The sequence below is a fragment of the Lytechinus variegatus genome, chromosome 6 (assembly GCF_018143015.1).
Source record: "Lytechinus variegatus isolate NC3 chromosome 6, Lvar_3.0, whole genome shotgun sequence".
Lineage (NCBI taxonomy): Eukaryota > Metazoa > Echinodermata > Echinoidea > Temnopleuroida > Toxopneustidae > Lytechinus > Lytechinus variegatus.
Window position 1 is genome coordinate 41,998,934 of NC_054745.1, and position 19,295 is coordinate 42,018,228.

The 19,295-nt window shown below is 36.1% G+C and overlaps 1 protein-coding gene across 1 annotated transcript in view; it reads left to right on the top strand.

Annotated features, from left to right (window-relative positions):
• LOC121417851 (MAM and LDL-receptor class A domain-containing protein 1-like) overlaps positions 1 to 19,295 on the top strand; it is a 66,911-nt gene that overhangs the window by 1,478 nt on the left and 46,138 nt on the right. The window contains exons 4-17 of the mRNA XM_041611584.1: positions 771 to 922; positions 1,564 to 1,762; positions 3,079 to 3,219; positions 5,595 to 5,863; positions 8,205 to 8,243; positions 8,813 to 8,897; positions 11,454 to 11,624; positions 12,382 to 12,530; positions 14,077 to 14,193; positions 14,997 to 15,090; positions 16,289 to 16,420; positions 17,123 to 17,376; positions 17,547 to 17,637; positions 18,221 to 18,361. Of these exons, the coding sequence (XP_041467518.1) occupies positions 771 to 922; positions 1,564 to 1,762; positions 3,079 to 3,219; positions 5,595 to 5,863; positions 8,205 to 8,243; positions 8,813 to 8,897; positions 11,454 to 11,624; positions 12,382 to 12,530; positions 14,077 to 14,193; positions 14,997 to 15,090; positions 16,289 to 16,420; positions 17,123 to 17,376; positions 17,547 to 17,637; positions 18,221 to 18,361 (2,034 nt within the window). The remainder of the gene's footprint in view (positions 1 to 770; positions 923 to 1,563; positions 1,763 to 3,078; positions 3,220 to 5,594; positions 5,864 to 8,204; positions 8,244 to 8,812; positions 8,898 to 11,453; positions 11,625 to 12,381; positions 12,531 to 14,076; positions 14,194 to 14,996; positions 15,091 to 16,288; positions 16,421 to 17,122; positions 17,377 to 17,546; positions 17,638 to 18,220; positions 18,362 to 19,295) is intronic.

The following is a 19,295-nucleotide window of genomic DNA, read 5'->3' on the forward strand; positions in this document are numbered from 1 at the left end:
GAACCCACGACCCTGGTTATAATACAAAATGGTCATGGACGAACCGGTGATTAGACGAAGTGATGATTGGATCAAATTGTTATTAGACCAAAGGGTTGATAGGCGAAATGTTGATGGACGGAATGGCATTAGACTAAATGCAGGTAGACCATGTGGTGAGTGGACGAGTTGGCAATAGTCTACAGATTCCGGTGCGAAAAGCTTTTTGATGATTTATTTCCTTCCGCACCCATTTACCTCGCCTGGGTTGAGTGCAACACAGTGCGGGGGGTTGTGGATCCGTGCTATGTGCAAACCCCGGGATGTGTGCAAACAACGGTGCAAAATTTCGCCGGGATTTGTGCAAACAACGGTATTTGTGCAAACGCTACGCCGGGAAATGTGCAAATCTGTTTGCATTTGGACAATTTGCATTGGATTAACAAGTATATACCTGATTTCAAGTTTCTGAGCATGCACTTGTTGCTTAGTTTCATAACCGCGTACCCGGGGATCACATTTTTTTGTCTCAAAAGTTGCGCGAGACTTGAAAGTTAAAAAAAGTCAGCGAGCGACGCGGTCAAAAAAATTGGCGCAGCGGATTTAACGCGAAAAATGTCGAGAAGGTCCAGTCTAATTGGGGTTAAATCATTTCAGAAACCTCGCGCATTACAGGGGTCGGATGTATAAATATATATTATATATTCTTAATTTCTATAATTCCAAAATATCATTTATGTAATTGAAATAGCGGTAATAACCATAACTGGATTTTGTTTTTACCTTAACAGGCAAGTACATGTATATAGACTCATCTGCACAATCACCTGGAGATATAGCCCAATTCAATTCAAAGACTGCAGATCCTGATCCCTCTGGTTTCACCTGCTGGAAGTTCTATTATTATATGAACGGTGCTGGAGTAGATACACTAAGGATACTGGTAAGTTTGCTACACCAAAGTCATTGACAGACCCCACCCCCCCTTTTTCCAAAGACTATATCGAGCTATTCATCTAGCACGCTGTAAGCATCTGTCGATTGTCAGTTTGAAAACAGGATTTACCCCCCCCCCCTGCATCCATTCCTGAATTATATGTTCCTTTAGTAACGATGTTGTATTCGGCATAATATTTCGCGCAATTCCATAAAATATTAGTCAATGGCTATAAGTGTTGGCAGTTATTCTAATTCCCGAGAAGAATGGTGTGTAATAGTTCTTTTGTAATAGTGAGGTTGGTCACTACCATTTGATGACTGGTCTGGTCAATAGCACTAGTAATTAATACCAGTCTCATAGAAGATTTTTGCTCTGTTAGCTAACATATAGTTCACCCAATCAATTAATAATGATCCATGTATAATAAGCAAATGTGACGGATATAATATTTCATATTGACCGTTTTATAAAATGTTATATTAGATTGCCAAGTACGATTGGTCCATAGCGCGTCACGTGATAATGAGAGAAATCAGTGTATTTCCCAGCCGGTGCACCTTCGATGAATACATTGACCAGCAAGTCCATGAATATATTTTCATATTGACCGTTTTATTCAATGTTATGATGGCTTAATCACGCAGTTTGACGTAGATGGCAGCCAAACGGAGATAGCTGCAATATCGGGCAACCTCGGGAATGGATGGCATTCAAAGCAAGTAGAAGTGGCGACCGCACAGAGGTATCGTGTGGTGTTTGAAGCATCGGTAGGGGATAACAAGGAGACAGGAGACATTGCAATCGATGACGTAGACTTTAGGAGTGGTCCATGTGGACACGACTGTGAGTATTACACTCTTACTTTTGCTAGTAGGGCATTGCAGTAGACTTACCTTCGATTGCATAACAACCGTATGACCCCCAATCAGGCGTAGATTGGCGTCACCAAAAGTGAGAAATAAAATCGAAAGAATATAATCGACGCATGTAGGGGAAGGGGTGCATTAGAACCTGTACTTTTTATGATATTAGCCTGTTTTCATCCCCAGATACAAAATTAATCTTAGCACACAGCAAATGCATTGAAAATGCAATTCAAATGCCAATGGAAAGCTGGGAGGTCTTTGTCGAAAATTGGTAAAGCAGAAGAGCAGTTTCGTCCGACGTTCCGAAGCAGACTAAAAACTGCAAATACGCCGTTTATCTAGTCACCGAGGAAATAGCTGTTTGAATTCCTCTACACTGTTAGAAAATTTATCCTTAAAATAAAAGAAGTTCCTGCAGCAGAGTCTCGAGAACACCTGTACTCTTACCAGAATGCATAATTTATAGGAAATTGGTATTTGGTGTATGGAACTTACAAATTTCCTTAAATAAAACACACCTTTTCCCTTTTTAAACAGACCTGTTCTGTTAAATTGCAGAAAAATTCCTGTTTTATGAATTTACAGAATGATTCTGTTATTGCTTTCTGCAAAATCTTATTTTTTCTGTTAAATCAGAGTGTTTAGCAGTGTACAAAGACTTCTTTGTCATGAAGAGCATTTTACAATACACTCTACGCTCCTGAAAGCATCCTGCGTAGCGGTCACTGCCGATGAGGGCAATGCGGAACGTTTAACTGCATATCAAGCACGTTTGCCCCAATTTGAGCGTAAATTGGCGTTATAGTTTAGTTGCAATTAAACGCAAAAAGCTGCAAATTTGCGTTTAAGCAATCGATTTATTCTTGACTTTCGTTTTGGACTTGCACTCGATTCGGAATTGAACGTAAGTTTCCTGCAACGCCCCTTTCTCTAACATGATAGTAGTTTATCCTTATATTGGTGGTGATCGGTAAAGTGATTATAATAGGAGTATAATACTGATAACGGTAACAGAACAAAACAAATCTGTTATAAATGATGTAAATCAGTTTAAACAGACAATGATGATAATAACAACGTGAATGTTTTAATATTGATACAGAAGTGCATTTCTTGTTTTATTTTTGTTCTTAATTTCTTCAGCATCAGTGTATTTTGTGTAAAACTCGATCTAAAGTATATGTACTAATACATCTGTAAATTTTATTCTGTTTTCCCCCTATTTTCATTAGTATCAGTGGATTTGGGTATGTTTTGAGCTAAACTATTCATGTATATTTTGTCATTTTTTAGTATCATGTGACTTTGAGGGCAGTAAGTGCCTATGGGAGAATACACAAACTGGTGATATAGCCGATTGGATCCGATATACTGGTATTACACCGACACCAAGAACAGGACCTAATTTTGACCATACAACAGGGACAGAAGAAGGTGCGTATCAAACAACATTATAGAGAATTGTTTTTAAAGGGGAATGAAACCCTTGGAACAAGTGGGCTTGTGTGGAAAGAAAAAAAATCAAAGGTAAGATCAATCCGAAAACGAAATAAGGTTCGTTAATCCGAAAACAAAATGAGGTTCGTAATTCCGAGGGTTCGTCAATCCGAAAACGAAATAAATATGCCGTTTTTCGTGTTTTTCGAAATAAAATACTCTTTTTAAAGCATACAAGTTAAGTTTTCAGGCTGGAATATTGCAAATTTTCAGCTTGCGCTTCGCACTCTCATACGATTGGCGAAATATGCGTAAAGAGGTCAGTAAATGCTTTCTTTAACAGGTTCCTTTTCTGGTCAGTATGTTTAAGCTCGCGTTTTGCGCTCGTGTTAATTTTTTAGTTAGATGCACATCTGTTTAATGACAGCAGAAATCTGCTCGGATTTTTAAAAACTTATTTTCATTTTTTATTGAAATACCCTAAAATTTTAGCTTGTGATTCACGCTCGCAACACCTCACAATAATGCCATTATAAGAATAATTGACCACAAAAAACGTTTTACAACTTCACCTTTGAATTTGTTTTACCAAGCCGCTCGCTCATTATACTCTCTCCCGAAAAATAAAGCCTAAATATACGTTTTGCCATAATAAGAAATCACTTCAAAAAAGGGTTTTTCTCTACTTAATCACTATCAGACACACAATGACTTCAAGCAGATGATAATCTTAAGGTGAAAATATCACCAAAGTGTCCATTTTGACGTTTTTTGGCTTTACCCCCCAAACGAAAATTCGTTCGGCCGCCCTTGCCTTCCCATCCTCATAACAATTGAACGGCAACAGTGTCCCCCGCCCCCTCCCCCTTGCCTCTGCCTCTGCTTTCCCGGTTTTCATTTTTCGGATTAACGAACCTTATTTTGTTTTCGGATTAACGAACCTTATTTCGTTTTCGGATTAACGAACCTTCGGAAAAACGAACCTTATTTCGTTTTCGGATTAACGAACCTTCGGAAAAACGAACCTTATTTCGTTTTCGGATTAACTTACCTTCGGAACAACGAACCTTATTTCGTTTTCGGATTAACGAACCTTCGGAACAACGAACCTTATTTCGTTTTCGGATTAACGAACCTTCGGAATAACGAACCGTCGGAATAACGCCACAAATGTTCGGATTAACGAACCCTTTTTCGTTTTCGGATTAACGAACATCGAGGTATAGGCAATTTACGTGTTTCGGAATTACGAAGCTTCGGAATTACGAAGTGTAACCCTTTTTGCTCTTTCTAACGGTGAAGCAAACTGTTTATCCATTAGATATTCTTTGAAAATCTGTATCACAAGTCCTCCTATAGAAAGAATTAATGATCTACTGATATATGCGATAATTGTGGCATTTCAGGTGAAATATATACAAAAAAGCAATGGGAAAGCTGTTCACATGTGATATCACACATCTTTGTCGCATTGCCTATGGGAGGATCTACATTTCAACAATGTTCTAAACGTCAAATGCTCATAACTTTCTAATTATTCATTCAATTTTCCTCAAACTTTCGTTGAACTGTTTCTGTGATTTTCCTGTTTTTACACAAGCTATCTTCTTTCAAATGTTTCATTTTCTTATAAGATACTACTGTTTGTCTTCAAAGCCCTTCATAACCAGATGCCAAAATACATAATAGAATGGAACAGCATCCCCTCTTTCGTCAAATCATAAAAAACTACAGATCTTTTATTTTAAGAAATCTCGAAAAACTTCTAAGTAAACATTTTCTTTTTATCTCCTTCGTACATACATTTGTATTGTAATTATATAGTTCTATATGTTTGTAACCGCTGTGATATAGTTTTACTATGGATATATTATTATTATTATTATTGTTTCTAACATACATTTTTTTTCCTTTTCTATGCTGTATTTTGCATTTCAAAATGCATGGAGCGGAAACAGATATGAATTTTAATATTGCTCATGGTATTATATAGTTTGCTATTTTTATATCCAAATGACTACGCAATTAGCGCCATGAGCGTTAAACTGTGTATGCATTCAATAAGACATCAACAATATTATTATTATTCCTACTATTATTATTTATTATTACCATTATTATTATTATTATTATTGTTATCATTCTTATCATTATTACTGATATTATTATTATTATTATTATTACTACACCACTACCACTAGTTCTTACATCGTTCCTTAAATCTTCATGTGTGTGTAAGTATGTCGGGGGGTGGTCTGTTAAAATACTCAATTACACAAAGGCATAACTACATTTAAAACATCCTTACACTTGTGCAATGAATTTAAAATAATAAATATTCTTTTTTATGAACTGATTGTCTTGTTTAACAGGCTTTTACATCTATTTCGAGAGTCAAACCGCACAACCTGGTTATTCTGCCTGGTTACTGTCCCCGCCCTTCAATTATGACGTCACAACTACATGCTTTACATTCTGGTATCACATGTTTGGTTCGTATATCGGTGAGCTTAATTTCATCCTCATCGATGACGTCACAAAGGAAGAAACCTATCGATGGCGTCTCCAAGGGCAACAGAATCCTGATCAGATGACTTGGTTGCAAGGGAAATTCCAGGTGTTAGATCCCAACGATGGCATGGTCAGTAGAACAGTATTTATTATTGAGGTTCATTTCATTTTTTCATTTCATTTATTGGTTTTTGCAACATTTTTCATAACAAAATTCTGGACACGAAAATACATATCTGAGACTTGACAGCAAAATAATGAACAATAGTTTTGTCTATAAATCCTCAAACATATCTTACATAAATGAAAATCATTAAGTGGTATTTCCTGTTACAATAAGTAGAATAGTTGCAAGGGTCGTGTGACCTGACACCCTCAAACCACCAAAGACACCAGAGAGGTTCCTGGTAATCAGCCAAATAAAAATTTGGCCTTTAAAGGGTATAACATAACAAAATATACCTACATGTATCTGAAGAGTAATTATTCCTCTTATATTGTTAATATATGATGTTGTAAAGTTAAATGAAAAAAAATACCAGATATATAAGTTTCTCTGACACCTCTTTTACTTGACTGGTCCTAGATTATGCAGTAAGATTGCATAGTGTGCACATCTCATGCTTGAGTGAACCAATTGAGAAAAACATTTTGTCTTACCTTCACTCATGCACTTGAGTGGATTAGTATTAATATATTCGGCAAGTAATGTGTAATTTTAAAGCTTATGAAGTCATTCTTTTTTAAGATCAATGAAAATCTTAAAGTTCACATTTGGTGAATTATCACTTTTTTATTCCAAAGGGGTTGGATTTATTTCAGTTTGTTTGGATAAGATACGAAGACGGGTATCACTGTAGGGAAGTTTATCATTACAATTTAGTTTCACGTAAGAATATTGCAATATGGGAGAATGACAAAAAACCGTGATTTTATCGGATGGTCTAAAGTGGATTTAATCCCTTTTGCGCACATACTCTTCGTATATTTCTTCAAAATACCCTTTATTAGTTGGCTGGATGACAAAACGATATACACCACTTATCCCTCTTATTGATAAACTTCTTAAACAGGTTAAGGGTTAGACAAGTCTTCAGTGCAGAAGACAGGCAATTCCATGTTTCAAGGGCTACGGTAGAAAAGGCCGTATTACCTATTGTATAATACATGAATTGATAGCACGATAGAATCGTCAGTATAATTATGTGTCATTTTTAAAAGATGGTTAAGTCTATTTTTAATAAAATTGAATTATATTTATTCTTTGTAGAATTACTTTTGAACTGGTCAGCTATCCTTTAAATTCATCCAAATTATCAAATAATATCCAGTTGTTTTCTGAGCTACAGCAGAAATCATCGAGTAATCATTCAAAAATTTCAAAGACGTTTGACACCGACATATCGGGTTTTCTTTTGGGGTTTGTCTATCCTTCATAGCATCTCGAGACTACAAGCGCTTTTCCGACAGTGGTGGTGGAGTCGCCAGCATCAAATCTAAACCAAAGTTTAAGCTTTCAAAATGTCATCATGACTTAGAAAGGGTGTAGGCCTAGTTTAATTAAGGTCACATGACCAAGGTCATTTAGGGTCGATGAACTTGAACAATGTTGGGGAAATCAACATCTTAAGATTTTGAAATGTTATCATAACTCAGAAAGTATATGGACTAGTTCATAAAACTTGAACTTGAAGGGTAATCAAGTATTATTTAACATCAACTTTGAGTTTCAGGTCACATGACAAAGGTCAAAGTTAAATGATGAACTTTGGCCATTTTGGGGTTATCTGTTGATTTCCAAAATGACTTTAATAGTTTATGGTTATGGTCCATGAACCTTTAATATAAGAATATTCAAGTATCACTAAGCGTCATTTGTGAGTTTCAGGTCACATGACCGAGCTCAAAGGTCATTTAGGGTCAATGAACTTTTTTTGTTAAGTTATCAAAACGAAATCTGAACGAAGTTTAAATTCTTTAAATGTCATAATTCTGAAGTATATGGATCTAGTTCATGAAACTTGGTCATAAGAGTGATCAAGCATCCGTGAACATCCTCAGCGAGTTTCAGGTCACATGACTAGGGTCAAAGGTCATTTATGGTCAATGATCTTTGGCCGTGTTGGGGTATTTGTTGCATTGCTATCACAATTGTGGTAGTTTTTTTATCTACTTAATGAAGTGTGGACATAAGGGTAATCAAGTACATGTATCACTGATCGTCTTGTTTAAGTCTGCGGTCACATGATCAAGGGCAAATGTCATTTAGGGTCAATGAACCTAGTTTTTTATCATGTGAATGGTGTTTTTTGTGAATAATTATTCTATAGTCGTTTTCCTAGTCAGCACTGCTGCTTTATTGAATCGCGTAATGCAGGCCAGATTGCCAGAGGCACTCTACCTGTTTAGAATTATATTGAAGAATTAAATTAAAGGAATAACCAAACACATTTCGTGTTTCCTTCCCATAGACAACTACGGCGACCCCATCGACAAGAAAAATATTTGTGGTATGTGTTTTATACTTTCAACTATTTCGAAATGATTTGTCGTTATTTTTTTTTTTGGGGGGGGTGGGGGTTGGGGTTATGTGTCAGTTCGACTGTGATACTTTCAAAGTAATGCTTTCTTTTATTCATGTCTTCCATGTAAAGGCTTAGTTGAAAAAAAAACACGTTTTCAAAGCTTGTCTGTGAAAATTTGATTGTCTTTTGTAAAAATGGCAATGAAGAGCTTACTTTTCGTGCGTTCATATTCGGAACAATATCCAAACAGCTTGTATTCCTTTAAAAAGGTAGACAACCAACTGCAAGTCTGAAAATCTTTCGAGATAGTCTTTTGAGATAGAAATAGTTAATTCTGAGAATGAAATAAACTATACTAATTCATTTCTATCCTTTTTACTGTATAATTTTGTTTGTACTGATTTGTAATGTAATCATTGAAGCGGGCCATCGACTACATTATGCTTTATGGGTAATGAGACTGGCAATTATATAGTTGAGGATTTGAATTGGTAATATACAAGTTTGCTGGTTCATATTTGCTTTAATCATTTCAAATGTTTCGTTAATAACAGATCAAAGTTGAGGCGGTATTAGGTTATTACAGCTATGGAGACATCGCATTGGATGATTTCAGCCCGGAGAGCGATACGTGCGATTGTAAGATTCTTTCATTTTGCTTTTCACTTTCACCTCTGGTCTTGGGCCCGAAGGCGATTTTTTCGTCAGCACTTATGCAGCCGACAGAAACAGGCAATGTGAATGATGATATACCAGAGTTTAATCTATTCAGACTACTCCTTATGAATATTCATGGTGACACGAAACGATAGAATATATGACATATTGATATGCTCGATTGATGTGGCTCAAGCAGTCAGCCGATCTTGCAGTCGAGTTCGTGGACGCAAGTTCGAGTCTCGCCTAGAATGACTTTAAATTGGTTTTATCAAACAATGATGCAAGTCCGAGATTCTCTATTTGATTCAGTCCAAGTCTCTAAAACAGCCGATTATATTGTCATTCACACTGCCCTCTCGCGTCGGGTGTACAAATACTGACAAGAAAATATATCGCGGCACGGAGATATTGTTGCTTCATCTACCAAACTCTCTTCTGGGCATCATAATACTGTTTATTTCTTCAAAGACTACTAATAAATATTCATGAATCCAACAGAGTAAGGTTGGACGTAGATTTGTAATGAATTGAGCAACTCGTCAGCGTGCATATCTAAACAAAATGCCCCTAAAATTAAATCGCTGTAATTAAAGAATTTTTTTAAATAGTCAGTTCACTTGTCGTTAATGTATGTATATTTATTTTCTTTTAGCTCATTTTGTAAAACGCTGTGATACAGTTATTGTGAAGAACGCTATGTAAATGAAAATATTGCGTTGTTTCGTATTGGAACCGAGAATGAAATAATGTCACAGCTAACGTTTTCTGACCCATATTTCTTCATTCATTCAATTCGGTTTATCATGAAAAGACATTGTAAAACAGTCCGAAGGCTGACATATACAAAGTTAACAGAAAAGGGGAATATTATATACGTAAGAATTAACAAAATATATTAAGAACATAATAGTAAGAATAAATATTGCACTCGATGTTTTACACATTACTGAAATATCATTAAGGGGATGATGCTATATAAAGAGAAAATCGAATGACCGATAAAAACACAGAAAAATACATGTATTTTGGATATGTATTATTCTGATTGATTTCAATGTAAACTGAGGGGGGGGGAATGTTCAAATTATGAAAAAGGGAGTGAAGGGTGAATGGAAGAAAACATACTTGAACGTAAAAATTACATACAAACATGAACGCAGGTTGACATTGAATTCAGTGGCATATACATAGGCACATACATAGCAATGTCTAATTTAGACCTATCACAGAACAGCATTCAATGGCGCTGCACTGTTAAAAAATCCCTGATTTTACAGAAAAAAGAAAGACTATTTTGCAAAGAGTAATCACAGAATCATTCTGTAAATTCATAAAACAGGATTTTTTTCTGCAATTTAACAGATCAGGTCTGTTTAAAAAGGGGAAATGGGTGTTTCATTAAAGGAAATTTGTAAGGTTCCATACACCCAATACCAATTTCCTGGAAGATTGAGCAATTTGGTAAGATTACAGGTGTTCTCGAGACTCTGCTGCAGGAAGTTCTTTTATTTTAAGGACAAATTTTCTAACAGTGTGCAGGGCCGTCACCAGCTTTTTTCTAGGGGGGGTGCTTTTTATGAAAAAAAACACAAAAACACAAAAAACAACTCATTAACTCAATTTCATGCAGTTATATAGCCCGCCGGCCAGATCTTTTTCAAAAGAGCCCTCAAGTATCCCTACCCCCCCCCCCTCCGTTTTTTTTTTTTTAATTATTATTATTTTTATTTTTTTTTTGTGGTTCTGAAGGGGGGTGCGTTCGCACCCTCCGCACCCCCCCCTGGCGACGGCCCTGAGTGTGTGAGATGAGGGATAGTTGAGTTCTTGTATCTCTGAGTTCTGCAGCGCGGTAATATCAAATACCCCGACGTCTCCCAAGTAATTTCTTATTTTATCCATAATATGTTCTCTTCAAAAAGTAGCAGCATCCGAAGAAGCAGAAAATACTAGGCATAGGAGTAGTGTTGTAGAAATATTAATATGACACGGTTAATGGTGATAAGAGCACATAACATAAGATAGCATGGCGTATACAGACAGTTTTATTTTATTACAATAGACGCAATACACCACGCGTTGAAGGTGAAACCATTTCATGTTCATTTCACTTATTTCATTTTCAACAAAATATTAATCAAATAAATACAATCATAACAAGTCAACATCATAAAAATAAACTTATGTCATAAAATCATGAATGTTCATAGAAAATGATTTACCCTAACCTTATAAATATGGTTTCTGGTGAAAAAATCATATTTTTGTCCGTCTACTTTACATGTAATATTTGCCCTTTATTCTCTGTTCTCACACCATGTATATGTGTTTCATTTATGTTTGTAGGCCTAATGCTGATGAATACACATTTCTATACAATGGATTCCAATAGATACGAATTTATGAACTAGTCTGTTACGGTACTTCTCCATAATGGCACTTCTACAGATGAATTTTACTTTCAGAACACTGGAACACTGCAAAAAGAATAAATAATTAGCATTACATTATTTTATCGAGGATCTGTTTTTATTTCAGATATGCCTTTGGCAGCCAATCCCATCAATCAAGATACTGTTAGTTGTGATTTTGATTCTAACTGGTGTGGATGGAGGAATATGCCGGATGATAATCTTGACTGGTACAGACAAAACTTTCGGACCCCATCAACTGATACAGGACCTGATTATGATCATACTACAAATTCACGTAAGACACAATCATCTTTCTTTTTTAGCATGATGATAATTACGATATTGGTAATAAGATAATAACAATAAAAAGAAGAGAAATAAATATAGATTAATTGATGTATTGATGTAGATAAATTGATGTAAATGATTTGATGTAGATGTAATGATTCCATGATAATTGTTGATTTCACTCTATATGTATATAATGTATTCTGTAGACCTTCATCTGCGCATGAGCAGATAAAGGTCATCAATAACGAAATGACTAATACGATGCTTGGAACTCTTGGTGTCACGCGCGTAAAACATTCCAATGACTTGCGTGTTAAAATGGCACTTTGGAAAAATTCATAAAAAATATACGTGAAAAAAGAGGATAGAATATATATCTGACATTCCATATCTGACCAGAGAAGAGTATCGTAGCCAGCTCATTTTGAAAATATATCGCCATTTATGAAGATAACTATGATGGGATCAAATTTATCAACTCAACTGAAACAGTTAATAGCCCTAAATGTTTCGCCAGTCAAAAATAGTTCCAAAGTCATTGATAAATCTTCCCAATTTGGGCAAAGGAAATTCAGTAGTTACCATTTCTAGAATCAGTGTTAGATTCTCAATTATATTCATACACTTTTGTCAATCAGCAATATCAAATTGAAAGAAAATCGAATGGGTTGAGTCGAACGAACATCGTTAACCTTCCTGTTGTAATTAGACTTATGGAACCTCTTGTTGAGCTGACTGAACTTGTATCCCTCTTCTTACAGAACTTGGTTTTTACCTGTATTTCGAGGCGTCACCTGGATCTCAGGGGTACAATGCTAAGCTACAATCTGTACCTATCACTGCTACACCTAACGGAGCATGCTTTAAATTCTGGCTTCACATGTATGGACAATCGATGGGTGCATTGGAGGTATGATTCACTGTAAAAAAAATGTGGTGTTAACCGGTGTACATAGAGTACCACATCAATTATTTTACACCGGTGTTAAATTGACAGTGTACCTATTGTTGTTATTGGAACACATTGTGTTGTTACATTAACATTCTTTGGTGTTATGTTCAAAGGGTGTAATTTTAACACCTCAGGGTGTTGTCCTCTATGAACACCTTCAATTTCCTTCAGCAAGAAATTTATCCACATTTTGCTGCACTCAACCCAGGTGAGGTGAATGGGTACCTGTGCGCTGTAATCATAGTAATTGCGGCAGCCAAGCTACAGCTGGGGTAATAATATCCAAGTCCTTTGGGAGTGCATAGAGACATTATTCATAATTGTGATATGCGCTATACAAGAACTGTTTATTATTATTATCATTATTTTATTATTATTAACACCAATTGGTGTCAACTTTAATACCACAGTTTTTACCGTGTATGATCACACAATATTTTTCTTTACCATGTATGAATCTATTGGTGAGTGTGAACTACGGTATGCGTCTACACCGTATCATACACCGTATCATTCAGGCATTATCTTCTTTTTTTTTTGTAATTCCCGAGTTAATTGTTGCCGAGTGTCGGTGCGGATCCAGGATTTAGAAATCGGGAGCCTATATTGTTTAACCCTACCGATGAGCCCGGGGCCATGGAGTCCCCGCCCCCTCCCCCTCTCGACTTTTCGCACAATATTTTCCGAACGTGAAAGGGTTTCCTTCAAGTCTACTGTATCTTTTAAGACCTAATTGCGACGCCCAGGTACGCAGTTCGAAATTATTTAAAATCTTGTAAATGCATGTCAGACCTCAGATTGCTCAAAAACGTGATTTAGTGTACATAAGTCAATGCAAATTGTGTTCTCGACCAAAATTCATAGATAGATGATTATTTCACTTTTTAGGTTTAAATGGATTTACTTTATGCCGTTACTATCGCTAAAGAGTCCCGACAACGTTTATTTAAAAAATACAAAAAACAGGAGAATACATAAGAAATTAAAAACCCAATACAATACATAAGAAATCGAATTGATATTGCATTTGTTTTCATGTTTAGTTACAAATAACATGACCAAGCGTTTCTACACCAGAAATATGACACTTTGGATCTTTATTTAGGGAATTAGAGCAAAAAGTACGATTTTACACACCAATTAAGCATAAATTAGCCTAATTGATCGCAATTTTCATGAAAGAAATTACTATACACTTTTGAAGGCTATTTCCCAGAAACGTGCATGCCAATTTTCGGTGCGGTCGACGGTCGATATCTAAAAAAACAAGAGTGAGGGGGAGGGCTGCGCAAATAATTTTCATGAACTTTTCAAAAAGAGAAGATTTTTTTCTACAGTCATATCGCCATTTGCTAAAAGAGATCTGTACCAATGTATAAATGTTGAAAAACTTCAGGATATTACAAATATGTTTATAGGATTTTGAGTTCTTACCATTTTTTACCATCGCTTACGGTTTTCATTTATTTTTTTTTGTCATATTTATATTTTCCAATAAGTACAGGTCTCTTCTGTTCGCATAGACGAAAATCAACAAGAATCTTTGTGGAAGCAGTCTGGGACACTCCAAAATAAATGGGTTTACAGACAAATAAACATTGTGGCTGACTATCATTATCAGGTAAAACAAAAAGATTTCAATTCATTCTTGATGTATAGGCCTATATCAAAACTTATTGCAAGTACCGGTAGTACTCATCGGAGTAAAATACATATTTTTTTTATATTTTATTTGCTAATTATTATATATTTTCAACCTGATGTTTAAAGGGTTATTTTCATATTTTTAATCATTTCAAAATAAATAAATAACAGCACGAGTAAGAAAACATTTTAAATATGCAAGGTATTCAGTTTATTGTAGAACTTGAGGAATCGGAGCAAATCGAACTTATTTTTTGTCTGTACGTGTAAGGTATTGTTTGTTACATATTGCATGCAGATTTGTAGAGCAATATTGAATACCATCTTTCTTTTAAAAATCACATAAGTGATGAAAAACTGGTATTTTTATTATAACTGTTATTAATTTTCATTATCATCATCATTGTAATCATAACCATTACTGCAGCTGCAGTAGTGGTTGTGATATAAAAAAAAACTAATATCTTATACGATTTATATCATGATTTTACAAGTACTATTCCTAACTGTACAGGCGCGTACGCAAGGGGGGGTTAGGGGTTCAACCCCCCCCCCTTTTTCGTTTCCTTTCGTTTCGATTTAAAAAAAATTCAGCTCGAAACCCCCCCCCCTTTCAAAAATCCTGCGTACGCGCCTGTAACTGACTACAACTTCTAATAAAATAATCAGTTTATAACTATAATTATCATGTACTTGATACTCATTTCATTAGAATGCTTTCGTTATAATCAGCGGTGTTTTATTTTGATATTTTTCCGTTATGTCTTTTTTATCCTATAGATCATATTCAATGCAGTACGTGGAATTTCCTACTGGGGTGATATTGCCATAGATGATATTTTCCTCGATCTAACTTCAAACTGTCCAGTTTTGAGTATGTACATCGCTTTTTAAAACGATCTGTTTTCCTGTACAAGAAAGTGAAAACTAAAATTTACACTAATGTCTTAGTTATTGGTTTAGCTATATAGGCTGTGATTAATTCGCATTAGAAAAGGTGGTTTATAAATTTGTCCACGATTCAAAACAGCTACTGCTTTTATAATTGCTAGTTTTGAGGTAAAAAAGCGTGTGTCTCAATTAATATTGTATTAATGATTTCCTTACCGCATAACTAATGATTAAATCACACACTTTAAAATATGGACTATTGAATCATTACCATTGTAGTTTAAGACAAGGGGAATAAAAAAAAAATCTTGTTTTAATTAACCGTGATAATAATGCATAGGGAGACTGATATTATAGTGTCTTTTCTTTTTCATTAATGAAAAATGAAAGCATAATTTTTGCGACATACATATATTTATCCTCAATTTCTTTTTACATTTCTGACCCATCCTTTCCCATGGCACTTTAGTGGGGGAATAGGTGTGATATTTGCGGGAAGACATTTTTCTGTTTTTGTTGTTTTTCCCTCCTTTTCCTACTCTTCTTCATCTTCTTTTTTTCTTCTCCTTCTTTTTCTTTTTATTCTTCTTCTTCTTCTACTACTACTACTACTACTACTACTACTACCACTTCTACTTCTACTACTTCTACTACTTCTACTACTACTACTACTACTACTACTACTACTACTACTACTACTACTACTACTACTACTACTACTACTACTACTACTACTACTACTACTACTACTACTACTACTACTACTACTACTACTACTACTACTACTACTACTACTAATACCACTTCTACTACTACTACTTCTGCTACTACTACTACTACTACTACTACTACTACTACTACTACTACTACTACTACTACTACTACTTCTACTACTACTACTATACTACTACTACTGCTACTACTACTACTTCTACTACTACTACTACTACTACTACTACTACTACTACTACTACTACTACTACTACTACTACTACTACTACTACTACTACTACTACTGCTGCTGCTGCTACTACTACTACTACTAATACTTCTTCTATTAGTACTAATACTGCTGCTACTACTACCACTACTTCTACTACTACTACTACTACTACTACTACTTCTATTATCACTACTACTACTACTAATAATAATAATACTTCTACTCGTTTATATTACAGAGGAATGTAGCTTCGAAACGGACTTCTGTGGTTGGTCTCAAGAAAAGATTCAAGATGATTTTGATTGGTCTCGGAGTCGTGGTAAAGATCACAAGGACATCCCAGTTGATAGTACTGTTGGGGTAGATACGGGTGAGAACATGGCTCATTGATGATGGTGGTGATAATTGTGATGGTGGTTTTGGTGGTGGTGATGATGAGGATGATGATGATGACGAAGATGATGATGATGGTGATGATGATGATAATGATAATGATGATGATCATCATCATCATGGTGGTGGTGGTAATGGTGACGAAGATGATGACGTTAATGATGGTGGCGGTGATGCCAGCGACGGTGATCGTGATGATGTTGATAAAATGGTGGCGATGATGATGACGTTGGGGGTGGTGGCGGTGATGGTAGCGAAGGCGATCGTGATGATGTTGATGATGACGACAATGAAAATGAAAACGATGCTTGCTATATGGTGATTATGATGATGATAATGAGACTGACCTACATGATATCACTATCCGGATCAATCCGATGATGATGTCAGAGATGTTGGTGATAATAATTCTGATAGCACTTGATGATGACAATCACTTGTGATATCGTTGGGACTAGTGAGAATGATAATGGCGATGATAATGATGAAGTGAAAGTTAATTACTGATTGTCCAAATCATACTAGATATATTGCTGCATATCTAGATCCTATGTCACCCGCATCTAATGTAGGTCCTATGACATTACATATGCGGCAATAAATCTAGTTTGATATCAAACAGGCTGTTTAAAAGGCACTATTTCAATATTTTTATACCTCAATCTGGTTTATGTTGAAGGTTACTACGTCTGGGTGGATACAACTACCTACCCAGTGGATGGCCAAAGCGCTATTCTTTTCAGCCCTACCTACACACTCACCTCGATACCACATTGCGTTCGATTCTACTATTACCACGACGGGGTCGGTGCACTCACCATACACTCTCGCGAGTCTGGCAGATACTCTGATCCGCTTTGGGAAGCGCCCCCTATCGGCTACGCGGGATGGAGGTTCGGAAGCAGTAGTGTGACTGACAAACATAGTTTTGAGGTAAATCAACTATCAATGAAAAAAAATCAGATGAACATTGTTCTCTTTTACAACACAAAATTTAGATTAGAAAAATGAAAGTCTTCCGTCTCTATACTTATTTATTGAAATTAACTACCATTGACAATATTTTGTCATTTTCTTGATTATTCTAAACATTGAATTCACAGGCTGCTTTTAAAGGAACTGTTGGTTCTACTCCCGGATCCTTGATGGCTATTGATGACGTCAGAATCGACGTAGGAGGATGCCCGTCACCCGGTACGTTCTTGAGAAACATTCTTGTTGTCTTTTGCTTGGAAATTAAGTAAAAAAATAAATTATGTGAACTGTTCCAATCTTTCTTGTCTTTGCCTTTACCACTATTTCTTCTACCCCCCCCCCTCCCCCTCTCGGCTCACTCTGAGGAGAGTAAAATTAGGGACCAGATTAACTCTTTGCATTCAGAGAGTAGAGTTTATCGCTTTTAATTACAACGAAACTCAAGCTTCCTGCACCTCCATTGCGACCATTTTTCTGATGGTATTGTATTCTGATATTTGCTATACAATACCTAAATACATTCATAATTCCACAGACCCATGGCAAAAACACTTGTACTAAACATAAATTTATAGATTTAACACAGCCACATTTACAGACATACACACAGCAACTTTATGTTTAACAAATACAAATCACACATTCAGAACTTGTAAATGATTCATTTATTTGCGTTTAACTCCTTAAATTATTCCTTTAACGGAAAAACGGCTTTCATCATAATTTCAGTTAGTTCTTAACTAAAACATGCACAAACAAATAATTGTTTTCGTTGTTGTTTTATTTTTCAAACTTCATCCAGGCTACTGTACTTTTGAAGAGCCTATCTGTGATTGGTTCAATGTAGATGACATAGATAAAATGGATTGGGTTCTCATCAGTGGTCGGACATCTAGCGGAGGAACTGGCCCGACGAACGATCACACAACCGGAAACGTTTTAGGTAAGGATGCAAGGATCACTAGCATTTTAGGTAGGGATGCAACTATCAGTAGCGTTTAGGTAGGGATATACAACGATCTGTACGTGTTAGGTAAAGATGCAACGATCAGTACCGTTTTAGGTAAAGGTGCAACTCTGTAGCGTGTTAGGTAAAGATGCAACGATCGGTAGTATTTTAGGTAAGGATGCAACGATCAGTAGCGTTTTAGGTAAGGATGCAACGATCAGTAGCGTTTTAGGTAACTTAACGATCAGTAGCGTTTTAGGTAAAGGTGCAACTATCAGTAGCGTTTTAAGTAATAGATGCGACGATCTGTAGCGTTTTAGGTGAGGGTGTAACGATCAGTAGCGTTTTAGGTAAAGATGTAACGATCTGTAGCATTTTATGTAAGGATGCAACGATCAGTAGCGTTATAGGTAAGGTTGCAACGATCATTAGCGTTTTAGGCAACGATCGGTCGGACTTTAGGTAAGGATGCAACCTTGAACCTTGAAGAAGTACTCTCCCAAAAAGCGTACACGCTGTCCTGGAGAAGGTTGTGCTGTGTCAGGTGCTGCCAGTGCTTCAGGTGATGTGGTGATCCTGTGGTGGTATTCTTGGTGCACTATATACAGTGTGCTAGGTGCAATGTGTGGGTGCTGCGTGTGTGTCCCTCTTACAGCATCCTAAGGGGAGGGGGAAGCAACATTTGCTGAATGATAGGCAATGTTGCTCCCGGAAACCAGCTATAGAGGTCGAAGTTACAGCAGCGTTTGGGAGAGTATTCCAAATACGGATGTTTCTTGGGAACATACTGTACATGTAGCAGTTCACTCTACAAAAAAGGCTGGGTGTACTTGAGCTGAGTGCAACGATCAAGTGGAACAGAACGAGCCATGTGGATTGCAATATTACACCAAAGAAACAAGTCATGTCAAATTGCCAGACAAAGCAA